This window comes from Stigmatopora argus, chromosome 14 (genome assembly GCF_051989625.1).
Source record: "Stigmatopora argus isolate UIUO_Sarg chromosome 14, RoL_Sarg_1.0, whole genome shotgun sequence".
Taxonomy (NCBI): Eukaryota; Metazoa; Chordata; class Actinopteri; order Syngnathiformes; family Syngnathidae; genus Stigmatopora; species Stigmatopora argus.
The window spans coordinates 8,741,190-8,766,693 of NC_135400.1; the positions used below are offsets into that span (position 1 = coordinate 8,741,190).

Below are 25,504 nucleotides of genomic sequence, written 5' to 3' on the forward strand. Positions count from 1 at the left end.
CATTCTTTGTGTGTCAAATTTTAAACTTTTAATGGAGTCATATGGCTTGGAATAATGGTGAGTTGATGTAAAATACTAAGTCAAATATTACTCAATATTTGGTGAAATTGGCTTACTATTACGTACTGTTTTATGGCATCAAGGCCAACCATCTTTTCCGCTTTCGATGTGAGGGGACAATATGGGCGTGGTTACGCCTATTGTCGAAACAGCGGAGTTAAATAAGCGCATGCGTAGTAACCGATCCCTTTGGCAAGCCTTTGCTATGCTGACGTCGCCGAACACGCCATCGAGGTAAGGAGCAGAGCAATTCACTGGCCCAAATGCGTTTTTATCACGCTATCGGGAGACTTTTCAGCAATCAATTGAGCCCAAAATGCCAACAAATCTCTTAGTTTAATGCCAGGTTTAACACACCGTCGACAATTTCAGTTTGGGCTTTGTGCCGTATGTTACTGGTTAGCATTAGCGTTAGCGTCACGATTTGACTTAAAAACTGTTATCGGTTTTCTCTCCATTATTGAGTCGTGTAGCAATACTTTAAATTTAATCAAACAACGCTGAGACATCAACCGACAGTTTGCTGGGTAAATGCTCACTCTAGTTAGTTCCTGTTGTGTAAGTAATGATAGTTTTCATTGCGAGTGGTAAACACCCGTTGCCGATTTGTAATGGTTCTGTTTTTACAAAAAAAAATCACTTATACAAAACTGTTAAGCCAACTTTCTCCTAGCTGGTAACGTCAGTCTGTATATTTAATCGCCGTATATCAAACTATTAAGCCAACTTTCTCCTAGCTCACTGGTGTCAAAGTGGAGGCCCGTGGGCCAAATCTGGCCCGCCGCGTCATTTTGGGCGGCCCGAGAAAGTAAATCATGAGTGCCGACTTTCTGTTAGGATCAAATTCAAATGAAGATTATACATGTATATTATATTTCCTCATTTTCCCCTTTTTAAATCAATAATTGTAATTTTTTAATCCATTTTTCCTTTTTGTGTTCTTGGTTCAAAAAGCATTTAGTAAAATCTAAAAATAAATATATTTAAAAAATTCTGTCTTCCACGCTAATATTGAACATATTCCCAAAAATATTTTATTTCCTTTTCAAATGAAAAACAAATTATTAGAAGATATTTTCCCTCATGAAGAAAAAAAAAGCTCAAACAAACATTTTTTTAGATCTATAAAAACTGTATATTTAGGGATTTTGATAGTTTTTTTAAATCCAATTTAAATAGAAAAAAATATCAAAATATTATTTCAGAAATGGTCCGACCCAACGTGAAATCGAGTTGACATTATTGTGACCCGTGAACCAACCCGAGTTTGACACCCTTGTCCTAGCTGTTAACGTCAATCTGTATATTTAATCGCCTTGTCTGGAAAAGGAAAAATAGCACTTGGCACTCGCCAACTAATTTTCATTCTTTATTTTGATCGTTTATTAAATTTCTTGTAAGATTTCTCTATCCCGTAATTGTTTGGCAACCCCCAAATACCTTGGTTAAATCAAGTTTTCCCTGTTTAGCATCAAGATAAAACTACTTCCCCCAAAAAACAACTAAGCCTATCTGTTGAATCTCCAGGCTCTATATATGCTAACTTATGCTTTTTGTGTGTGCAAGTTTTCCCTGTTTAGCACCAAGATGCAGCTCTTCTAGCATGCCTAGAGCACTCCTGAGGTTATAGAAGAGGAGTCTGGGCCAGATCAAGGTAAAACTACACCCCCACCCCCCAAAGTTGAATCTCCATTCTATATATTCTTACTTTTGCTAATTATTTTTGCATGCAACAGGCCTGAGAGATCTTCCTCGCAAGTTGCCCACTTGAATCATATGGTGTCTCTGTACTTCTGAAATCCAAATTAAATAAAAGCCTAAATCATCATGGTGATGTTTCGCTGGCCATTCATTTCCACAGCTTTTTGACTAAATCTTTAAGGTAAGAAGGATCTCAGTTAATGTTAGAGCAGGAATTGAAAGTATTTATTCCCATATTTAAGTGTTTATTCTCATTTTTTCTAATTTTATTTTCTAAGTATTTATTCCCCCAGCTTTTTTCTAAGTGTATATACCCCCAGCTTTTTTCTAAGTGTATATACCCCCAGTTTTATTTTCTAAGTCTATACCCCCAGCTTTTTAATTTTATTTTCTAAGTGTTTATTCCCCCAGCTTTTTTCTAAGTGTATATATACCCCCAGTTTTAAATTTTATTTTCTAAGTGTTTATTCCCCCAGCTTTTTTCTAAGTGTATATATACCCCCAGTTTTTTAATTTTATTTTCTAAGTGTTTATTCCCCCAGCTTTTTTCTAAGTGTATATACCCCCCAGTTTTAAATTTTATTTTCTAAGTGTTTATTCCCCCAGCTTTTTTCTAAGTGTATATACCCCCAGTTTTATTTTCTAAGTCTATACCCCCAGCTTTTTAATTTTATTTTCTAAGTGTTTATTCCCCCAGCTTTTTTCTAAGTGTATATATACCCCCAGTTTTAAATTTTATTTTCTAAGTGTTTATTCCCCCAGCTTTTTTCTAAGTGTATATATACCCCCAGTTTTTTAATTTTATTTTCTAAGTGTTTATTCCCCCAGCTTTTTTCTAAGTGTATATACCCCCCAGTTTTAAATTTTATTTTCTAAGTGTTTATTCCCCAGCTTTTTTTCTAATTTTATTTTTAAGTGTATTTCACACAAATTAAGTGTAAAATTGTTTTGTGAACCTTTAACTAAAATGTCATGTCTTGTCTACAGGTGGACAAACCAGAGGAAAGACTGGCTACACCTAACACTATGTAATGCCAACCAAGTATGCTAAAGTTGAAATGTTTACCATTAAATAAATTTTGTTAACTTGGATTATTACTTGCATTTTTGTTAGATGAAGACAAACACATGTATACATTAAAAACTTTTATTTTGAAAAACTTTGGAGATAGGTTCGCGCAGGCCCTCCAGCATTTTTAAAAATCAGGTTTTGCCTTCATCCATTTTCAAATGGACGAAGAAACTCCCCTTGGCACCAGGTGGAAATCTGGAAGGAAAAAAAAGGGGGTCAATACACAAAGTTAAGTAAAAATCCATTCACAAGGTCTCACCTTTTATTTTGAAAAAGTTTGGAGATAGGTTCTGGCATAACACCCAGCACCGAGAAATGTGGGGGTGCGTGAGCCTATCTGTACATAGGCAGGAAACCTTGTCTCCCTTGGGTGGAATTCTGGAAAACAAAAAAAGGGGTCATACACAAAGTTAAGTAAAAAAACATTCACAAGGTCTCACCTTTTATTTTGAAAAAGTTTGGAGATAGGTTCTGGCATAACACCCAGCACCGAGAAATGTGGGGGTGCGTGAGCCTATCTGTACATAGGCAGGAAACCTTGTCTCCCTTGGGTGGAATTCTGGAAAACAAAAAAAGGGGTCATACACAAAGTTAAGTAAAAAAACATTCACAAGGTCTCACCTTTTATTTTGAAAAAGTTTGGAGATAGGTTCTGGCGTAACACCCAGCACCGAGAAATGTGGGGGTGCGTGAGCCTATCTGTACATAGGCAGGAAACCTTGTCTCCCTTGGGTGGAATTCTGGAAAACAAAAAAAGGGGTCATACACAAAGTTAAGTAAAAAACCATTCACAAGGTCTTACCTTTTATTTTGAAAAACGCATAGATTGGTTCTCGCGTAACACCCAGCACCGAGAAATGGGGGGGTGCATCAGCCTATCTGTACATTGGCAGGAAACCTTGTCCCCCTTGAGTGGAACTCTGGAAAACAAAAAGGGGTCAAGGTACAATAGATTAAGTAACATAAAAAAAGAAATACAGACTAGGGCCTAATTAAGTCAAATTTAACTAAAAACTCATACGCTTAGCTTTTTTCTATAAAACATCAAAAGGGTACCCATTATTCAGACACTGCAAAAGGCAATATTAGACAATCCTGATGGTCTGGTTTTCTTTTTGTCTGCTGCAGAGAGACTAAAAAATGATCAGAGTCTTTAAAGGCCCCTATCCAGTCAATTTTTCATGTTTTCCTCCACAAACGAATAATCAGGATCTTTATGTGGTGGGAAATATAGAGAAAACACACTGGACAGGGGCCCACAAGGTATAAATTACATGAAAATAATACATAAAATAAATGCTACTTCTGCCTTGAGTTTTTCAGTCAATTATTTCAAATCCATTCATTCTTTTAAAAAAATCCAAAAAGCTTCTGTTTTTCGCTTATGCCAAGGAAAGAAATGTTTAAATTAGTCAAAAATGACAACTGCACTATTGTTGAATAAATGTCTCACTTAGGTTTTGTCAAAACCACATTTAAAACTAAAAATTAAACGGTCCAAGCCGTGAGGTCTTTAGGAAAGTTAATGGGGTAAAAGTATATTATCTATTTGAGTGCACAGTTCCACTACATGGCAGAATTTTTTGTACTAATTACCAATTTCATCATACGCAGTTATCTGGGTATGATGACAAAGCCTATGTTCAATTATTATTTGTAAGTTCAGAAAGATGTGAAACTCGCAAGCAGAACCTACTCCTACACTTGCCACTATAGTATTTTTTTTTAATTCAATAGGGATGACCCTACTTTACAGTTTTTCATTTATCGCAGCCATGTCTGGTCTACATTAACCGCGATAATCGAGGGATTACTGTTTATTCCTTACACGTCCACTAATGGCATTTGTGTGGGTGACTTATCCACAGGTTTTTGCTATTAAAAAACACCAACCTAGTTAGTGTTTTCATTCAAAAGTTGAATGTATCATGATGAAAAACGAGCCAATTGCGCAAAACCTTGAATACTGAACGCTGACGTTTAAATATTACACGGATAGAGAAAATCGGAACTATTTAAAAATGACTCACTTTGTTATGGCGTCGACAAGATGCCCCTTTCTGGTCGTTTTGGCCACATTCTTGATGTTTCCCAGCAGTCTGTGCTCGTTGAGGGACTGAAACACACAATGGAATGATTTCTTTTTAAACAAAGAGCGATCGGTAACGCAATGTAGCCAATTTGTTTGCAAACATTTTGCTGTCTGCACACACATGGGGCTACATCATGTCAACGAATCATGCTCTTATCACTCTTAAGACGAGAACTGGGGCTTCGAAATCCCCAAATGACAACGTACCGAATGTGCTGCATCGTCCTGTGAGAAGTTTGTCAGGCTTTCTTCGGAAAATCGTCACTTTTGAGCTGCTCTGCAGTGCACGCCCGTGTTGCCTTCCGGCTCATCAGCCATTTTGGGGTTTGACGTCAGCTATTTGAACTGTGACCTCGGCCACGCCTATTAGAAATAGACACACATTAGTCAGTGGGTGGGGCGGGGCTGTAAATACGTGTTGATTGGGCATTCATGCTTGGAAAAAAATACATTGTTTTCATCATAACGTGCATTAGTCAGTGGGGGGAGCTGTAAATATTTTTTGGTTGGGCTTTAATCCTTTAAAATACAGTATTGCACATTATGAACATTGTGATGACATGCACTTTAGTGTTTGTTTTTTTACTTCTAGATATTTAAACAGTGGCAGTGCATTTTTTTTGCCGTTTCACGTATGGACGTATCGACGTTCATCGCTGTCTTTTTACCGGGGAAATGATACTCCGGGCCCGGTTCTGATGTCTAAAAAGCTCCAGTATTTGTATTTAATCAATAAATGCTGTTTTCGGCTGGATTTTACCCCATTTTCGGGCAATGTTTGCCCGTACGCGATTGACATTCATTGCTGTCTTTTCCCGGGAAAATCACCCCCCGGCCCGGTTGTAATGTCTGAAAAGCTCCAGTATTTGTATTTAATCATGAAATGCTGCTAGGAAGTGGATTTTACCCAATTTTTCTGCAGATTTATTGATTATGTTTTATGTGTCGCAGCTGTAGCTGCAGTAGAGGTTTTATAGCCATCAAATAGTTTTTGAGGGTTGGATTGATACGTTGAAGGTGCTACGAGAAAATGCACGGACCGCCACTGTATTCAATTGTGTGTTTGCTCCTCTTAAAGAACAGATTCTCCCGCATTGGTCATCTGGTTTGAATCGCTTAACTTGGTGAAAGCATCTCAAGGACACACCTATGTAGATAAATACATGTTTATTGTCTTTCATTATGTTTAACAAACACATCATTTTGTTTTTATCAAAGTAGCAATCTAAAATTAACATACATTTGCAAGCATTATTCAATGTTCTCAGTCATTTTGTAATTTCTCAGTCGTGTGTCAAAAATGTAAAGCTGGCACGGCACATAATAAGTGATGTATATTATCTGTAGTATTATTGATACATTCCCTAATTTTGCTTCTTTGTTTAAAATATTTTCTTATGCCACCCATCCCATAATTCTGATAGAAGAGATAAGACATTTACATACAAATATAAGCAGTCTTTTTAACAGGCAGAATTCAATCCATTGATTAAATTGAGCCTTCTGGAGTTGTTGATTGTTGTGTCAGGCTGACTTTGAATCTATCTTGCAGTAAAGGAACATAGAAACAATCATGGCACATATCTGCAGAGAATACACAAACATTGGGTAAAAAAACAGAAAAGAGGGCAAAAACAATTGAGTTTGGCTCTTAGGGCTCATTATGCATCTTAAAAATATATGCCTGTATAGTTCACATGTGGTGTAAACTTGTCCAGAATACATAGTACTATGCACTGACATTTAGGTTTGTTTAGTTTCAGTATATTTTTTAATGTAAAATTATGATACCTAGTCTACTACCCATTGCTAGCTGGAATAGGCTCCAGCATCCCCGCAACCCTTGTGAGGATATGTGTAATGGAAAATGAATAAATAAATTACAGTCAGATGCACTTAAATGTACAGCTTGATGAGGGAATGAAGAAGGAACTTAATGAGAGTTCTTACCTCAAGTGCCGCAATTCCAAGAGCCACAGCAATAATGGCCACCGTGTTGTCATCAATCAATTGTGTGATCTTATTAAAGCAACCTGGGATTTCCTAAGAAGAGAACAAATAATAAAGAACCGCTGAAGCTGACTGCAGTTGTTTGATTTATTTTTTACTCTACTATTAGAGCTCATACCCTGAAATTGTCAATCACTGTTTGATTGCAGGGCCTTTTATCTGGGCAGCACGGAGATGGGTATTGATTGTTGTTAGCCACATAATATGGAGAGTCTATGAAGTTGGAGGAGTTGTAGATGCCACAACATTTTAACTGAGGACACAAAAACATGATTAACAAATTCTGCTATACGAAAATTGACTTAAACAAATTGTGACAAACTTTATCAATATTACACACTGAGGTCATTGTAGTATTCCACAGTCCAGTGATGTCTGAATTCTTCCCGTAGTCCTTCTTGATGCTCCCAACTGCTGCGTCGCCAAACTTCTTAAATAAGTCTTTAGCCTTTTATAAAAACATTTAGTTACTTGTGAAGATACGGTAAGCATCAATTTGAAAATGTACAAGTGTTGACTTACTAAAGGTCTGTATACCAAGATAACCACAGCTCCTGCAACCTCTGCTATGAAAACCACCAGGATTATGATGAAGAACTAGGACAAAATATTAAAATCTCATTGATCATATTGGAATTGTAACTCTGCTATGAGTATTAAAGCAACAGTATGTTGTAATTTGACTTCAATATGAAAATATCATTAACATATGGGTGGCCCGGTAGATGACTGGTTAGCGGGCTGTCCTCACAGTTCTGAGATCGAGGGTTCAATCCCAGGTTCTGACCTTCCTACATGGAGTTTACATGTTCTTCCAGGGCTTGCGTAGGTCTCCAGGTACTCCAGTTTCATCCCACTTCCCAAAAACATGGTTTGTATGCTGTTTGAACACTCTAAATTGCCCATAGGTGTGAGTGTGAGCATGAGTTATTGTCCTTCTCCTCGTTCCCTGCGATTGGATGGTCACTAATTCAGGGTGTTCCCCACCTGATTCCCATAGTTGACCTTGTGAGGATACGTGCTACGGAAAATGAATGACTTAATAGAATATATGCCCAGTACCCCAGTGACCTCGGGGATAATAATGAGCAAACAATTACTACAAGTCTTTACACGCACTTTCTTTGCTCCACTAGATGGCGGAGTGATGAGCCTTCTAATCTTACTGGTGAGGGAATGCTAATTCTGGAGTACTAAACGCTCTACTAAAACATAAAAGTGATGATGGATCTGAAAATTAAAAAAAAATCCCCCAAAACACTTGCTGAGATATCCAGTCTCTTTGGATCAATGCAACTTTGAAATATTATTAAGCAGATGCATAATAACATAAATCCTGTAGCATCTTTAAAAAAAAAACACACACATTTTTTACCATTGGTAATGTCTCTAAATCAAGCACCTACCAGTAGCAGCATGCACTTGCTTTCCTTGATGGCACCACAGCAGCCTAGAAAACCAATGATGACCAGTAGTGCTCCAACTGCAATCAGCAGGTAACCAACATTGAGCACCTGGGCAAGCTCCTTGGGGGCGTTTTCAATCTTCCCGAGGAAACTCAAGATGGATCCACTGTCCACCTTCACCCAGATGCCAACGCCAAGGATGGCTGCACCTGCCAACTGTGGGGCAGTGAAGGGGTTTAGACTTGAAGCTGAAGTCAGGGCTGCTTTTTTTTTGCAGGAAAATACCATATAATTTATCTTGGCACTCTGGTTTCCTCCCACATTCCAAAAACATGTATGGTAGGCTGATTGAACACACTAAAAAAATTGCCCCGAGGGTATGAGCGTGTGCATGGTTGTCTATTTCCTCGTGTGTGCTGGGGTAGGCTCCAGCACCCCCTGCGACCCTATTGAGGGATTCAGAAAATGAATGAATGAAAAGTTCATATCCAATAAGACATTTCTTAAAAATCAAATTAATCATTTGCCCACATGGACACATTAATCAACTGACGCATCCAAGATATGGTTTGCATTAAGTACTGTACAGTCATTACAATAAAATTTGCATTACTCATTAAATATCATGAACATCAACTTACAAATATAATTGCATTGAAAGTAAACATCATAAACTTGAGGAATCCGAAGCATCCCATTTTTCATCTGTTGTTATGCCCACCCTGTAAAAACAAAAAGGAAGAAAACAAGGTGAGACAACCATCATAAACACTATTTTGCTTTCATTTTGTTGCCACTACAACTATTTATCAGTTGTGCTGGTACTGTATGTGCTTTACATCAATAATTTTGATAATGCACCTTCACATTTGGCAGATTAAAAAGACTGCCCTTACAAGCGACAGTTGAACAAGGGAGTGGTTCAAGATACAAAATAAGCCTGTAGTTCTTTCCCCACCAACCTTTATGTACACAATAACCTTTGCTACTCAAACATAATGGTTTTCAATTCATTCACATGACATTCAACAAACACATATCATCTTACGCACATTTGTGTGCTGGCTTTGCTTGGTTTAGAATTAAACCAAGGAGGGACCGTCACTGCTTTATTTTTGAGAAAGGTGCTCTGGAGAAATTACAAATCTAACTAATGTAGTAGTTTTCAGCCTCCTGCTGTGGATTTAAATTAGTTTGTCACCACTAGAACATTCTTTCATTCACTGCTAACCGTCAGTTCAAGTGGATTGGACGTCTACTGCCGTCAAAGACTGACAATGAGTTAATGCCAAATGTTTTGTGAAATTGCATTAAAATACCTTTTCAAAACTCACACTTCAGCAGGCAATAATAAAACACTAATAGACTGTCCACTGTAGTATAGCAGCTTTAGGTTTTGGTTGAATTGCTTCTGTTTTTTAAGGCAAATACAAATAAACAAAATGTTCTTGAAATAATCTTTTACCTTCCTTATCCTGGAATCCCCGTTTGTGAATATCACAAAAGTTCCGGTAAATTGACCTTTCAAAAGGCATCAAGTTTATGATGACCTCCCAGATGGGCTTTTGTGTGGTTTTAGACAACACAAAGCGTAATCCCTGCTGAACAAGAGCGAGGACAACCACTTTCTTTGTGAATGATCCCATTACAATTACTTCCTCGTCCCATTTTGTCCTTATTGTAATTGTTCAACACACAAGAGGACTTAATAGGACAAAAACAGGAAGAGTGTGTCAGCTTAGGCCGCTATTCCAAATCCAGTTAATCATACATTTAGGGTCAGAGGCTAGTGGTCTAGAAGTGCATCCAGTTGCCTTGACTCCCCCTTTTCCATTTCAATTTCTCTTCCTTGACCCCTTAGCAGCATGAACGTGTAATCCAATGTAAATGAAAGCTGAACACACATGCAAATGATCAAATGGGATCCCATTTCCTGTTCTGTAGCACTCATACTAACCGCTCATTAAATTGCATCCATCCCTGTCAAATGCAGTCTCAAAAAGGATGCTAGTGGAAATAATTGCTTGAGGTTGCGATTATTTTAAAGGTAGGGAAGAGTATAATAAATGACAATGAACATAATTCAAGTGAAGTCAATTCATGCTTACCACTGAGGAAAAAAAAGAAACCCAAGGGAGTCCTGAGATTGTGTCACCTGTAGGGAGTCTCTTCCTTGACTCTTGTGATGGAAATGCTGGGAGTTTCTAAGACGAAACTGTCTTCCTCAAAAATGACTTCTTTTCCAACAGCTATCCTGCGTCTGTAAGAACTTTAGATAGCTTTCAATAACTCTTTTAAAGCAGCCAGTTTATTCGTAAGTAATACGGCAAGCTTTGAGAAAGGGAGGGGGAGGTAGGTGTGACCAAAGCAGCTGAGTAACACATCACCATAGAGCTGGACTGGTGCTTATTACCTGTGGGAGGAGGCTGTCGGATCCCTGGGGGTGGGGGAGACTAGTTCTTTATTTTGAGGACAAGGATTTATGTAATGTTAATGCAAATCTTCAACTCTCAGGCAAACATAATTTGAAGCAAATAGTTAGGCCTGAATTTTTTTAAATTCTGATTGGAAAAAATAACATTTGAATGTTTGTTGTTGTGGGGGTATGCGATGGTGCAAGTGGTCCTTCCACCTCACTTTGGTGCGGGCAGTTCGGGTTCGATTCCTACTCGGTGATGGTGCAATCGTGAGTAGCTGTCCGTTTCAGTGTTCCCTACGATTGGCTGGCAACCAATTCGCCTGCTCCCTGTGGTTGGCTGGGAGAGGTTCCAGCACCACCTGCAAAGATGAATGTTGTTGTGGTTGTTTTAAAAAGGAAATCTAGCAACGAGTTATTTGAAATAATATCATCGTTTTTAATGACTATCACTTTCTATTTGATGACCGACTGTACAAATAAGGCAAGGGAAAAAGATTTATGATACATACAAGCATTTAACTTTATTTCTTTTGTTCATTTAGAATTTTTTAAAAACCCTTTATAGGGCAAGGGTCTATTTTTTATCATTTTTAATCCCAAAAAACCTGGCATCCACAAATGTGACGATCACACACAAAATTGTTAATCATTTGCTTTGTATATATATTTTGGGGATTACACAAAATTAGACATGAAAATGTAGTAGAAAAAGAATAAAAAACAAAAACAAAAGTTTTTGGGCCAGATTTGTTTGTGTTAAATTTCATAATATTTAATGTCACTTAGACGAGGATAGACGTCCAATTCATTTAAAGTGGGAGGACTGACCGTGGATGCTCAAGTTTCAGTGCCATTGATAACGCTCGACCCCTAATTCATTTTGACGTTGTTGAGAAACATTTTTGATGGTCAAAATTGTAAATTAACAGGTATTTTGCAGAGTACAGAATAACAAAGTTGTGAAGATTTGTTTCAGGCATAAATTAAAAAGAAAGAAAACAAAAAGCATAAATTATTGATGAATTTTGAAAACTGGGTTTACAAGCATCTAAGAATTTTTGGCAAGATTAAAAATTTATAACTGAACATTGAGCTACATGTGAAGCACACAATACAGTTCACTGTTCACAACTGTGATAAATGAACAGAAATGAGACATGGGAGCCAGCTTCTCTGAAAATGAGAGAAAAAGTAATTCATTTGTTATCGTGACCTGCTCAAGCATTTTGCATAATTTGAAAATGGTGTGGGCAAAGTAAATATGGGCACACCGTCAAATTTCCCAATGTTTGTTAACACAAGTACAGTATATTAGCGCCTGTCAAATGACATATCCAAAGAAAGGTTTGGTTTCAGTCACTGTATAACTATGTGCCATGTCTTTTTGTGCAAACTCACCCACACCTGATCACAAACACTTGAGGAAGCATTTTGTGAAACAGGCATGTTGCACAATATTAACCAAATGTTATTTGGATAAAAACAGGTTATATGTGAATGGAGGCCAAATATTGAATGACTCATCATGTGAGGACTGACAGGAAAGAAATGTGCATTTTCTTGGAAAATAACACATACGGTGCAAAAATACATGACACAATTGTACACAAAATAATTTTCCTGAGAAAGAGTAATACAATATTCACTCGTGAATAAATACATCATCTGCACCACTATTTCTCACAAGGGTTAGTGTGGTTGGTTGTAGGTTTGCAAGAATGCATGCAGACCCCTCCTCCCTACATACACGCACACAAAGACAGACAGACACCCATACAGCACCATCTTATTCAATAATGGAATAATTTGTGTCACACAATGTGAAACACTAAATCAATACATCAACATTACCGCAGTCTTTTGCTATTGTGGTATTTAAAATGAACATTTGTGTTATCCAAACACCTCTAAAACAAAAATTTCATTTTTAGTAGAAGAAATATCACATTATGGTTTAGACCAAACTATTTGCAAGATAATAGCCACAAAAATAATCTTATTTAAATAGAAAACATAAAGAAGAAAAATTCACATGAATGTAGATATTCTGCTCAGGAAATGCAAATGCTATTTTCACTAAATCATATTTCATTCACAATTAATAAACAAATAAAAGATTTTAACTTCAAATTAAAGTAACAGTAAAGGAGTTCCATAATTCTTTCAGTGCCATTGACGATTTTAGACGTCCAATCATGCAGCTCTTTTCATCCTTCTGCAGGGGAATTAAATTGGTTTGTAAGGGTTGCCCAATCTCCCAATACAAAAGGATTGGACTATCACAGTCAATGGCAGCCAATGAGTTAAATTAAAGTGAGTTTGAACTTTTTTTAAATTACGCTCGGACATTTTAAAAGCGTCAATTTGTAGGCCTTGAGGATTGAGACTGTCACTATACCTCAAACTGGCCATGTACTTCAAACCGAGTGTCAAGATCTCAGGACGTCAGTTTCTCTGGGTGGCTCTTCAATTTGTGGAATTTAACACTGTCCAACTTCTCAAACCGCTTGTCGCAGAACTCGCATGTGTAGTTATAGTGGGCCTCTGAAGTGTGTTTCTTCATGTGCCAGTTTAGTGAGGCACGCTGACGACACTGATAACCACAAATTTCACATCTGATAGATGATGTTGGAAGAAAAATGGGAAGGAAAACAGATGACGATTATTGCCCATATCAACTACTTAGCAAGATAAAGAATTTAGGAGTGACTATTTTTCTTTTAATTCAGACAAAATCCAGCCATCGCTCTTGAATATTTTTGTTCACATAAGGCGCACTTAAAATGTTGTTGTTTACATCAACCAAAATGTGATGTCCACATATGTTGATGGCACATATCCATATCAACATCTTACTGTAAAGGGGTTTCTCCGGTGTGAGTCCGTCTGTGAACTTCCAGGTGGTTCTTACGCTTGAATGATTTGCCACATGTCTCACAGATGAAATTTCGCACCCCTAGCGAGAAAAGATTTCCGTTTCAAATTTTGCCAATTAAAAATTAGAGACAGAGATGATGGATTGATACGCTACTAGAGTAAAATATTTATTTCTAATTGTGTTTAAAAAAACATGTATTCATAAATAATGCTTAATAGTACAAAATAAACAAAAAGAGAGCAAATGTTAATATTGTGGTCTCTGTTTCTTTTGAAAATTCAGTGTCGTTGTGAGCTTACCTGAATGGATGATCATATGTCGATGTAGGTGATTAGACAGGTAGAATTTTTTTCCACAGCCCGGATGTGGGCAAACCTTGGTCCTGCCTTTTCTGTGAACTAGGTTCACATGATTCTGCACGTGTTCAGAGGACCAAAGTGCATGATATAAAAGTTGAAATCTGAACTATGGAAGAAATGGGTTCTCTCACCTGGAAGCTGCTAATAGCTACATACACCTGACTGCAGCCCTCGTATGGGCAATGGAACATCTTAAGCATTCCATCAGCCTCAATAACAGGGCCTCGCCTGTTTCTCTTTGATCTAGGATGACAAATATGACAAAAGCCTTTTGAGTATATTTTTCCAAACAAACCACATGACAATTATTTCAGGATTTCTTTTCTTCTCGATGACAAACCTGCTCAGACTTCTCTTCAGTTCACGGTCAGCACTCAGCTCCAGACTGTCAACAGTGGGCCGGTGCAGATGCTTGTCATCTAATCCTGTTCACATAAGATTATATTGAGATGGAAAGTGTATCGTAACACTGTACCAGCATTTCAAATAAGCCTAGATGCTAGTAAATCAATTTTATGAAAATTTGAGTTTCTTTATAGCAAATGAATGTTATTTATTTAGTTTTTCGCCACAAAGGAAATTAAATAACCCATCATTGAATTGACTATTCCATCCTATTTGGGGGCTGACAGCACAAATAATAGGAGAGAAAGATATTTGAGGCAATTTTCCATTCTATTCACGTTGCATTTGTTCAACATGCAACCTTTTGGGCTTGTAACTCTAACACACCTGTCATGCAGTCTTCATCTTCTTCCGCTTTGCTTTTTGATTTAGGATCGGAAACCTGATTGTAGGTGACACCCCTGATGGCAGTGCATGTGTCTTCCTCCACATTACCAACACCAACATTGAGCTGAAGACTACCTGGGGTGAAAGCCTCATAGCTGGGTCCAGTTATAATAATTAGCTGCAAACAGAAAATGGAGGATGACAACTTCACACTCATTTAATCATAGTAGGTCCAAATCTGCTTTCAAGAGGAGCGTAACAGTAAGTGCCTTGACTTGCGAGTTCAATCTGTTCCTCAACCAGAGCATATACTGCTGCAGTCAGTCTAGCTGTAGCTGAGATTACGGTTAAAAGAAAAAAAACACCATCGTCTTAATGGCATAAACACTTGCAGTTATCACTTCATTAGGAGAAATAATAAGATAAAATAATAATAATAAATTAAGAACACAACAATAAATGAAGATACAGTATTTGTTAACTCATTGGCTGCCATTCACAACCACAGACATCTAATCTATTGAAATCCCAGTTCAAGAGGATTGAATATTTCCTTTGTTTATTTTTATTTTAGATTTATTTTAAAATGTTAGTGTTTATTTCTGCATGTACTGACCTGTGAACCTTCTAAAGCAGTCTGATGGTCAGGAATTTCACAACTAGTCACCACCGTCTGCAAAGAATGTGCGTCAAATAGTTCGCCTTTCTCTTCTGGTCGCTCAAGGGAGGGGACCAACAGTTCCGACTGAGAGGGTGGAACTGAATAACTTATGCCATCGTCTGTGTTTTCCAGTTGATCAGAAAAAGATGCGCTCACAGTATCACACTCATAATCATGTCCAATTTCCTCTCCTTGCTCTTCCACAAATCTTTCAGTCACATCTTCATCTTGCCTTACATCCTCAGCCTCCTCTTCTGAGGTAATGGCATGAAATATTGTTTCAGGAGATCCTGGTGGCCGCTCCAGTTCCATTTCCATCTCCCACACAGGCGGGACTGTAAGGGTAATGTCATTTGAAGAGGTTTCCACACTGACATGTTGTGTTAGAACTTCACTCTGTTCTATCTCATTAGTGGATGGTTGCCGAAGTTTGGAACCAAGTATTGTTCCTCCTAATGCTACAGAAAGCAAATTAGGAGAAAAAAGTTATTTGACAAGAAATTCAGGAATATGCTAATAAAAAAAAAACACTTCCAGTATTCACCTTTTAACAAAGTTTTTGTTTTTTTCTTCCGGCTTGATAATCTTTTTGTCTCCAGTGAATCTGTATTTGCAAGATTTTCACCGTCACCATCACATTCATTTTCTTCCTCCTCCCGCTCAGAGTCACTTGCCTCCGTCAGCGGAGAGAAAAGAAGTTGCACAAATGAATGGTCGGATACACATTGCCAGATGGCAGCAGTAGAGAAATTGGGCTGTGGCTCCAGAGCTCGGAGTTGGGGCTCATGAGGGCAGGAATGCAAATGCTCCTGGTACCAACACATCAAGCTATGGAGACTTGACTCACGGTCTCTTTTAACTGGCAAAACACATACAAAAGACATTTTACATTGAGCACTGATTAAAAAAGGAAAATAATTTAGCACTTTGTCTCTATTTGTAGACATTAGTCTGTTATTGTTGGATTTGTGTGATATATCATTTAGAAAATATAATTCATCGTTTGTAACTCACCTTTTCTCTGATTCACCAACTCTTCCGGCCTACCTGGGCTTATAGATTTCCTGTAAGATAGAATACTAAATTGACATTTTCACCAGTGGGTGTTCACATTTAGATCGCACACAGTTTAATTAAGAATAAAAAAAAACAAGTCAAAACATTTTGGGCTAATGCTTCCGTGTTGGACTCATCACTTGGTTCACGGGGGGTGCTGGAGCCTATCCCAGCCAACTACCGGTACCAGGCAGGGGGCAACCTGAATTAGTGGCCAGCCAATCGCAGTGGGGAGTTATGGATTTGCGTGAGTGTTCACAATTACATTTTTAAATCCCCCTTTCACAAGATGCAACCATTTAACAAGACTTTTTGTGCAATGTGCACAAAGTCTCAACCCATTAAATTTGGTAGCTGCCTGATGAAAAAACTGCACAGGAAGGCCATTCTGAAATTTGCAAGGGGGCGCTGTTGAGCCACTTGTGCGTTTTCCCCGAAACTCTCATCATATGTAAACTTTAGCCACGATTCATTTCGAGCCTGAAAAAAAGAAATAATAATAATGATCCTAAAAATTCCAATAGGGCCTTTGCATTGTTAAAATCCTGCTAACGTGATCACACTTAATAAGTGATGTGGGGGGAATGATGGCAGTGGGACATGACATTTTCAAAATAAAACTGCAATCTGCAGGGAGGCTCACCCTAAGAGTTTATGTTGATATTTTTCTCCAAATGTGGAATGAAGAACGATTAAATACGCTGCAAGTCCAGCATCACTCAGACTTGTACGCCTTCGGAGATCACTCCAGATTTTGTGCGACTCTCCCAGGTAAACCCTCCGGATATCGTACTTTTTTCGGGATTCCAGACGTCGTTGTGCTCGATCTGAGTCTGTAAGCCTGGGTCGGCCCCTGCAGCGCCTTAACACACATTTTCCTCGGTCCCCTGTTTGTTCCACTACCTGAGTACCATCCAATTCTGCCTGGTTATGCGCCATTTTGACAACAACAGCTGATGTTGTTTTATCCGGAAGTTGTATCCAGCTCTTAACCGGATGTATTTAAGAAAAAAAAAACGTGAGCGCGGGTTATTTACGTTTGAACTTTAACAATATATGACATCTATGGTTCAAACGTCGACTTTAAAAAAATCTACACATCACAACTTTATTAGTCAGCAAAAAACACCGTAAATTTAAAAGTCGTAAATTGAACCTCCGTCAAAACGATTAAATAGCAGAACTCTTATGAAGCAATAGTTGCCCTACGGAACATAATAATACCTGCAACCAACCAACGTGCAACTTGTAAACAAAGGCAGGCATGGCAGATATATTAACCAAAACATTCACCAATTTAATGTCAAAAAATGACTCAAAGAAGGAACTCGAAGTGATCTCTCCAGCATCGGCACAATGCGGTGTCCTATTAGTCGGAGAACAAAATATGACACGCTCAGTGCTGCTTCTAGTGGCATTTACAGCTGCCTCTCAGATGGGTATCAGATTAGTGTTCTTTACACGAACGAAAATCCAGAATCTCCCACTGTGTTTGGAGAAATGTCTTCCAGGCTTGAGCCCTGAGAGTCTAAAGGTACGATCTAAAATAAGGAGATTCTCTCACTCTTCTCAAGAAGCACATACAGTTGTGTTAAAGAAATGACAAATACTATTATCAGTGGAATTTCTTATTCAACTCCAGAAAAGAATTCAAATATATTTTTCCTCAGTGTCTATATTACATTCAAAATGTATATGAATGAGGAAAATTAATATAACATCAACATCAAAAACTACTTTCCAACTACTATAATAGGTGTAACTGGGTGTAGGTTGTTAGGGTTAGGGGTGTGTATTGGATATACGTTCCTTGTAATAAAACCTTATGAGTGTCATAATACTATTACAGTATTAGTTTTGATGAATGTTCAGAACTGACTTGAAAAATAATATTCAATCTATGGCTCACTAACAATTTTACGTATAGTGTGGGAAAATAAAGATGTTTCCCTTCTTTCATCATTTCTTCTTTTGTTTTACAAGAAAATCAAATTCTGCTATCCAAGGACATTGGAGGAGTTGCTCCAGCAAGTGGCAGGCCTTCATGAATCTACCAACACATTTCCCATTCCTCCAGCACTGATCATCATAGACAGATTGGAGGATTTTCTATGTGGACTTTCAGGTGCCAGCCACAGGGAGTCTCTAACTGGAGAACAATCTTCCGTTGCACACCTGTCGGCATTGTTGTGCGACACAGCCAGTTTTCTCACAGGCATCCTTGAGCAGTCAACGTCTAGCCCAACAAGCTGTCGCATTATTGCCTCTTATCAGCCAAAACAGCTCAGTGGAGAATCGGATCAAGTTCTTGACACACTTGATCGCTACTTTCTGGTACGATGTACTCTGGACCAAGACAGAAGCTACAAAGCTGCAGCAGCTGGATTAAAGGAGCTGTGGCACATTTACTTTTCTGGAACTGGTATCCCCCTTGAAACCTCCACCAAGGACGCCCAATTAAGGACAAGTTTAGCCCAAGAATGGCAGTTGTTAATGTATCCTGATGATTTAATGGAGTTTCACTTAGTTTGAGAACATTTGCATCAAATGGGGACTCTCAAAAATGGACTTTAATGTTTAACTTCAAGTTGAGTAGCAACATACTCAATGGTATTAGGTGTTTTGCACCAAGTGCATTGATTACATAACTTTATTCAGCTACATAATTGTTTGACTCTAAACAGATTCCACAAAAGAAGGAACTGCTAGTGTTAGAGCATTTATTTCCAGGTGATTATTTGGTCAGACTGATATTTTTAATGTAATCCTAAATATACATTTGATTCTGACTAAATAGTGTTTTACTTTTCACTCTACAGTTTAATAAAGCCTGCATTGCAGTGAATTACACTAATTCTTCCTTTTAAAACTGTCATAAACAAGCCATTGACAATGATTGGTGTAGATTAATGTGGCTCTTTTAATTCTTCCACTCTGAGTTTAATGGGTTTTTCATTTGAATCCATCCTTTTGAATTGTGAGGGTTGACTGGGAATGCAAATAAACATTTGTGTATTCACTAGCAGCCCTCCCAGTTCAAAACGATTAGATGTCTATCACCATCAAAACACTGAAGTGGCCCTTTAAACACAACCCCTAATACCTTTTCTAATAATACCATACAAATTACAATCATAAAAATATTCCACTTTGGAATAATATTTCATTAAAGAACTGAACATTTATAGACAAAAGGCTCTGCTTTGTTACAAAATTATATCCTTCATAAAACGTGAACCTAGACTTGCAAAGATATACAATGTGTTGAGCTTGCCTAGTTTTAGTTAAAAAAAACTACAACACCTCTTTAGATTATATCATGTAAAGTTATTTTTTTGGTGTGGCAGCAATAGGCTTCTGCAAGATATAGTTTTTTAATAGTAAATATACAAACAGGCAAAATACAAATCATTAGTGTAAAATGTAGGAAAAAAATAAACTTCTGCTCCACACATGGCAGCAGTGAGTAAAAAAATAGTTACTTCTTCACAATATATACTGTAACCAAGGCTCCACCTGCAATGCCAACAGTAGAATTCTCTTGTCTCTGAGCTTTCCGTCTTAGGAAATACCAGCTAAACATACCAGTTCTGAAGTCTAATATGTATTATTTTATTTACAAACACAGTATGTTTTTGATAGTTATCATTATGTATATTCATTTACACTTCATAGATATCACAAAGGTCTCGCGCATGAGGCATCTCATAAATACTGATATTTGAGAACATATGGAGCTAGTTTTTTGCTTTCAACCCTTTAAATTGTCTCCTGTGTGCCTCTTACCCATCAGTCTTGATTTATGTCTTTTCAGTAGTCATCCGGGATCAGAGAGCACATTAACAGGAATGTTCGTCTTGGCACTATTCTGTAGAAGACCTTGCATTTGTTCCTGATGTCAGTGGCATGATGTCAGGCATTCTGGGTGCCCTGAAGCTGTAGTAAAGAACCAGATCATTGCGCTTCTGACAGGAGTGTCTTTTTAAAGGCCAAAAGCACATCTACTGGCAAAGAATCCACGAGAATGTTGTCTTGTTCGTGATTGTTCCCAGTAAGGGTTACGTAAGTATCTTGAGACTCTAGTCGAGATGACTGGGAGCAAGGGACAGGGTGATGGTTCTGCAACCTTAGGTTGTCCACCAGCCAGTGATTATGAGGTATTTTTCTCAGTGCTAAATCCAAACTCTTCTGCACATTCTCTGTACATTGAAAATTCAAAGCACCAGACATTTTTGGTGGTAGGGGCGGAGGGAATAGTGGAGGATTCAGGTTTAGCTCTGAGAGAACCTCCAGAGAATGTGGGTATTCCTCATTAAAAACCAATGCTGGCGCCAACCACAAACCCTCATTTGTCTGCTTCAACCACTCCTGTGTATAGACAAAAGCAATTGAGTGACAATTTTGTTGACTCAGTACAACATATATGAAGAAGACAGAGGCATGTTTTATTTTATTCGGATAATAGATATAAATAAATAGATAAAATCAACATAGCCAAAACTAAATAGTGTGTGTTTGTTTAGACAGTGTGCTAATCATTTCGGTCCCATTCTTTTCTTACCTGAAAATCTCCACCGTAATCAGTAAAAAGACCTTGAAATTTGCCATCAGGAGTTGGAATAATTGGCCAAATCTTCTTTCTCAAAAACCTGTTGAAAAGACGAGAGCTAAAATATCTGCCTCATCATCAATTGATACATGTTTCACTATTTCCGTGGTTTGAAAATTCTCACCTGCGATTGGACACGAGCACTGTGAAAGACAGTGCCATCAGAATGAAACCCATGATGAGGATTAGGAACAGAATTAGCAGGTTGAGCTCTGTAAAGAGTCATTAGAAAATAACTTAGAAATCAAAAGCGCAAAATGCAGCATGTGTATGTAGCTTTCATATTTTACTATGACACAGTAATTGAACAAATGTGGACACGTTGCAAGAAAATTAGTCCGTGAAAACTATAACAAAACGTATGACAAGTACGACTCAAAAATGAAACATTACCACAGAACCTCTTCTTTACATAAAATGCTCAAAACAAATATTGCGTGCACATTGCAGTACACAATAATTGGCGATTGTGTAAGAAATAAGTAAATAATACAACTTAGTATTATGTATTGCCAACAATATTTTTAAACAATATCATGTATACATTTAACACAATCAGCTACAGTTCACCTTAAGGAAAAACTAAACAACAAAGCAATCCAAAGCAATTTTAATGTTTTATCAAAATATATTGCCGAAACCTTCTAGATAGTTCAACAAAAGCACCATGCAACATTTTTTACAATTTCTACGTCACAATCGTGGAATCATGAACCACGTCTCTGAGTTTGTCTTATCACTGCACGTAAAACCAACTTAAAGACACAAACTCAAAAGTGCAAAGCCTACTGTGAAAAAAGCGAAAAGGGGAACTAAACAAAACTACGGGACTGATTAGACTGCACAGTCTATTATTGTCTTTAAAAATCCCATCTGGTAGCTTGGATGAAGATATACACATGATAATATTTTACATTAGCTTTTGGGAATATGTACATTTTCCCAACAAAGGTCTTTCACACACACATTCAACAATTTTAGGATTTAGGCCCAATACCAAACTTTGCCAACTTCACAAGGAAGGAAGACACATATCAAAGTTAAGATCTGGCCCAGTACAGAGAGGCATGAAACCAACTGAGAAAATCAACACCCCAGAAAGAAGCAATGCAGAAAACCCCCCAAAATGTTTTTCTGCTAACAACTATGTGATAGGGATACACCAGGAGATGAATCCCACAAACAGGGAAAAAATAGACTTAATCATGATCTGAATATGTTCTATACAGAACTGAAATGAACCAGTCCAGTGCATATCACCATCTATTTTTGAAGAAATTATACAAATTTTATTAATAAATGCAGACCTGCAGGTGGTGTTTCCATGAACACTGGGTCGCTCCACGCACTCCAGTAGCCATCATAGCTAACGCCGTCCAGTTTTACCCGGACCTGCACCTCATGCTTAGTGCCTGGCTGTAGGTCCCTTAAGATCGTCCAGGAGCTGCTTCGTACCACCTCTACCTGTAAATCCAGCCTATAGTTAATTGACAAACCCCCCAAAACCGCAATCTGACTCATGAGAAATGTTCTACCTGGGGCACGTGGCTTCCAGCCATTGCATAGGAGACCTCGTATAACAAGCTGTCATCCATACGTTTCAGAGGAGGGATCCAGCTTACATTCAGCTCATTATGTTGACCCTTGGTACTCAGAGTCACCTTTGTGGGAGGGTCCAGCAAAACTGTTGTATAACCACACAACTTGGATGGGAATCATGATAATATTATTTCACAAAAATCATCACTTATAGATGTCAAGTGAGTAGGAATCAATGGAATTTTTGTATCGAAGTCAAGATACTTTTATCATCACATATTAAGGATAAAAGTATCTTGAGTTTGATACAAAAATTCCATTGATTCCTACTCACTTGACATCTATAAGTGACAAGAGACTTTAGAAACCAATTGACATGTTGCTATTACTATTAAAAACAGAAAAAGTCTTACAAAAACATTCCAACTGAAGACTGCGATTGTGGATCAGCCTTCCATTTTGATGAATTTCAATATACATTTCGCTAAACATTGAACCTTGATCCATACGGCAAAAGTACAGCTTTTTTCCATCCTGTGTAGTGAGGGTCTTCAGTGGGCATTTGCTGCTATTTACACCTCTATAGAGACACAGAAGACATAAAAAAGTTCAGTGTCTAAAATACAATAACAATTATAAATCGATCATAATACATGGAACCACAAAATCGAAAATCTCACTATTTGTGAAATTAAACAACTGAATTTTAGTACTTGGTTGAGTTTAAAATATTAATAATGTTCAAAATGCACAATAACTAGCTCTGCGCCAATACTCAGAAGCTGTTCAAAATTATAGATTTGATTTGACATTAAGTGTACAAGTGTCAACAAAAAATCCCAAACAAGCGCGAATAAGCAAAGATGTGTTTGAGAAAGAAGTGTTAGTTTGTGAAACTAATTTGGAACTGACCAAAAAAGTTATGACAGAAATGACTTGCTCAATAACTGGTTTAACGTACAGGCGCAATATATACAATAAATCAGCTCTCAGACCAAAAAAAATGCTGAAATGAATTTTGGAATACATTGCTTTGGTTATAATGAAATTTGAGTGTGATATGAGAGTACATGATATATTTTACCAACCACTACACGACTAATAAAAGCAGTAGTGCTTCATGGATAACCAGATGCTGTGATCTTACCGGTAGGCATATGTGAAAGAATATTGATCCACAGAGCCACCCTTTCCATCTTCTTCCCAGAAGCAGGTGAAGTTGAATTTGCTTTCTGAAAAGCATTTGGGGTTTTTTGGCTCCACTTCCAGCACAATAGAGACTGTATTGAGTTGATGATTTGGTGCAGAGAGAAAAAAAAGTTGTATTCCTCTCAATTAAGTAATTCATCTGCTTCCAGTTTTGACTGAAGTTCAAATATAGTATGTATGTTTGTTTATTTTATTTTATTTTTTTAAATAATCAGCCTTACCTTTCTTTTGGAAATCTTGTGCGTCCAGGATGCTGTAGGAACCCCTTATGGCGCACACTATGGTGCAAAGTGCCAATAGTCGTCTCAGGTGATCACATGTCATTCTCCTGTCTTCCTAATGAACAAAAAAAATGTTTTTGTCATGTGCACATGAGAACAGGCTGTAGCACACACATAAACACATCTGCACTTCTCTCCCAAGGGGGGGCTTGTCCTGTTTTGGCTTTAGATACCATGGATAGCGCAATACGGTTAAAAGGCTGTTTCTCAATGATAAGATGTGTGGAGAGCTGTTTACTTTCTTTTAAAATCAGCGGAAGGGGGGAGGAGCAATTGAACATGTCCAACCCATTTTTTATCTTTTAGATTTACTCTCCTCTTTAGGCGGGATTAGACCCATTGACGGTTATTTTGGACAACACTAAAGGACATTTACTCTTTCAAATGTTCTCACTTTTGTTACTTTTCACTAAATATCATTTGAAGTAACAAGTAGGAAACAATATTTATTGTTCTTACTTGATTTTTGTCATACAAAGTTCAATTGAACCTGTTTACTGCTTTCTGTGTGTTTGCAACCATGATTTCTCGGACTAAGTGATATACCTGCATAAACCCAAACTTGTAAAGGAGTGGATTTTTGTTCTGCTTTGGTTCTTTCGATAAAATGTTCAATACAATATTGTAAATAGAATGATAGGTATTATATTAATGCACTCTCACTATTTTCAAGAACCAGTGCACTGTTTACCTTCAGTGGTAGACATAAACGGCTTCTTATCTTCATTCTGCAACTGTTTTGCCTCCGTTTATCAGAGCAGCAGACGTGACTCTTTCTTCATTCTGATAGGTCCCTGAGAGGGAATTGTCAACCTATCCTCATCTCTTTAAGTGCAACCCCACACTTATTGCATCAGTTCAAACATCTTGGACAAATACATTATACTGATGATGGCAGAAAATATGCTTACTTACTTATTGATGGACATGAAATTGTAGCTGTGAGACTGGGAAGCAATGTAATGGAAATGGTGGCAGGAAGAGGAAGATGTGGAAAATGGTATTGCTAAAGAACAATGCCAAGTGCGGTTTTCTGGTTCATTAGATAAAGCAAGAAAATGAGTAGTGTTACAGCACATCGATATATTGTACGGTACTTGCTAAACACAGAACAACAGATTCAACGGATGTGCACAATTTAGGTGTTATTATTTCGGCACTGAATTCAACATTTCTCCAGTTTATCATTTGTATACTGTAACAGACTCTATTTAAGCGTAGGTGGCAAGTACTTCAAGAGATTAAAGTCAAAGAATTGAATTTGGTTTCATATTATTTTCCTACCCTTGACAATTAAAGATATTCATTTAAACTGCATTGAATGGCTTTGTAAATAATTCAACCTCATTTACTAAACGCTATATACCTCCAACCCGTTTTGAATGAGAGGGGTGAATAAACAAATAAGGACAAGTTTTCT

The 25,504-nt window shown here is 37.6% G+C and overlaps 4 protein-coding genes and 2 long non-coding RNA genes across 14 annotated transcripts in view; 2 read left to right on the forward strand and 4 right to left on the reverse strand.

The window, feature by feature from the left end:
- Window positions 1-5,293, reverse strand: part of LOC144088932 (uncharacterized) — a 270,343-nt gene extending 265,050 nt beyond the window's left edge. For 2 of the 3 annotated variants that reach the window (XR_013304968.1, XR_013304969.1), the window contains exons 1-6: window positions 5,133-5,293; window positions 4,864-4,949; window positions 3,636-3,753; window positions 3,455-3,573; window positions 3,274-3,392; window positions 3,093-3,211 (exon numbers count right to left, since the gene is read on the reverse strand). This is a non-coding gene — a long non-coding RNA (uncharacterized LOC144088932). Of the gene's footprint in view, window positions 1-2,894; window positions 3,029-3,092; window positions 3,212-3,273; window positions 3,393-3,454; window positions 3,574-3,635; window positions 3,754-4,863; window positions 4,950-5,132 lie in introns of those variants that run through there. The other variant, XR_013304971.1, reaches the window with a different exon arrangement.
- LOC144088934 (uncharacterized) lies at window positions 215-2,853 on the forward strand. Its single transcript, XR_013304972.1, has 4 exons — window positions 215-294; window positions 1,627-1,714; window positions 1,797-1,942; window positions 2,749-2,853. It is a non-coding gene; the product is annotated as an uncharacterized LOC144088934 (long non-coding RNA).
- Window positions 5,294-6,101: 808 nt separating the features above from the next.
- On the reverse strand, window positions 6,102-10,665 carry tspan34b (tetraspanin 34b). 2 transcript variants are annotated; one of them, XM_077618064.1, is made up of 8 exons: window positions 10,450-10,665; window positions 8,983-9,063; window positions 8,342-8,557; window positions 7,458-7,532; window positions 7,276-7,383; window positions 7,054-7,188; window positions 6,876-6,968; window positions 6,102-6,509 (listed from the first exon to the last, which is right to left on the reverse strand). In XM_077618064.1, exons 2-8 carry the CDS (start codon window positions 9,037-9,039, stop codon window positions 6,450-6,452), a joined length of 744 nt encoding a protein of 247 aa, XP_077474190.1. In that variant the 5' UTR covers window positions 9,040-9,063; window positions 10,450-10,665; the 3' UTR covers window positions 6,102-6,449. The 2 variants fall into 2 exon arrangements, with proteins under 2 accessions (XP_077474190.1, XP_077474191.1); XM_077618065.1 differs by having other exon boundaries at window positions 10,497-10,654.
- Window positions 10,666-10,984: 319 nt separating this feature from the next.
- On the reverse strand, window positions 10,985-17,405 carry znf653 (zinc finger protein 653). Of its 2 annotated transcripts, XM_077618057.1 has the most exons (11): window positions 17,090-17,405; window positions 16,405-16,454; window positions 15,935-16,249; window positions 15,346-15,848; window positions 14,730-14,907; window positions 14,338-14,422; window positions 14,129-14,240; window positions 13,938-14,052; window positions 13,617-13,716; window positions 13,159-13,375; window positions 10,985-11,119 (listed from the first exon to the last, which is right to left on the reverse strand). In XM_077618057.1, exons 1-10 carry the CDS (start codon window positions 17,383-17,385, stop codon window positions 13,198-13,200), a joined length of 1,932 nt encoding a protein of 643 aa, XP_077474183.1. In that variant the 5' UTR covers window positions 17,386-17,405; the 3' UTR covers window positions 10,985-11,119; window positions 13,159-13,197. The 2 variants fall into 2 exon arrangements, with proteins under 2 accessions (XP_077474183.1, XP_077474182.1); XM_077618056.1 differs by lacking the exon at window positions 10,985-11,119 and having other exon boundaries at window positions 11,256-13,375.
- A 19-nt stretch (window positions 17,406-17,424) lies between these two features.
- swsap1 (SWIM-type zinc finger 7 associated protein 1) lies at window positions 17,425-19,291 on the forward strand. Its single transcript, XM_077618063.1, has 2 exons — window positions 17,425-17,980; window positions 18,430-19,291. The coding sequence occupies exons 1-2, from the start codon at window positions 17,711-17,713 to the stop codon at window positions 18,976-18,978; spliced, it is 819 nt and encodes a 272-aa protein (XP_077474189.1). The 5' UTR covers window positions 17,425-17,710; the 3' UTR covers window positions 18,979-19,291.
- Window positions 19,292-19,342: 51 nt separating this feature from the next.
- Window positions 19,343-25,376, reverse strand: epor (erythropoietin receptor). Of its 5 annotated transcripts, none has more exons than XM_077618062.1 (9): window positions 24,776-25,376; window positions 24,025-24,139; window positions 23,742-23,826; window positions 23,008-23,174; window positions 22,591-22,739; window positions 22,363-22,519; window positions 21,180-21,267; window positions 21,008-21,095; window positions 19,343-20,814 (listed from the first exon to the last, which is right to left on the reverse strand). In XM_077618062.1, the coding sequence occupies exons 1-9, from the start codon at window positions 24,809-24,811 to the stop codon at window positions 20,401-20,403; spliced, it is 1,299 nt and encodes a 432-aa protein (XP_077474188.1). In that variant the 5' UTR covers window positions 24,812-25,376; the 3' UTR covers window positions 19,343-20,400. The 5 variants fall into 5 exon arrangements, with proteins under 5 accessions (XP_077474188.1, XP_077474184.1, XP_077474185.1 ...); XM_077618058.1 differs by having other exon boundaries at window positions 23,742-23,874; XM_077618059.1 differs by having other exon boundaries at window positions 23,742-23,874; window positions 24,199-25,376.
- Window positions 25,377-25,504: the final 128 nt, after the last annotated feature.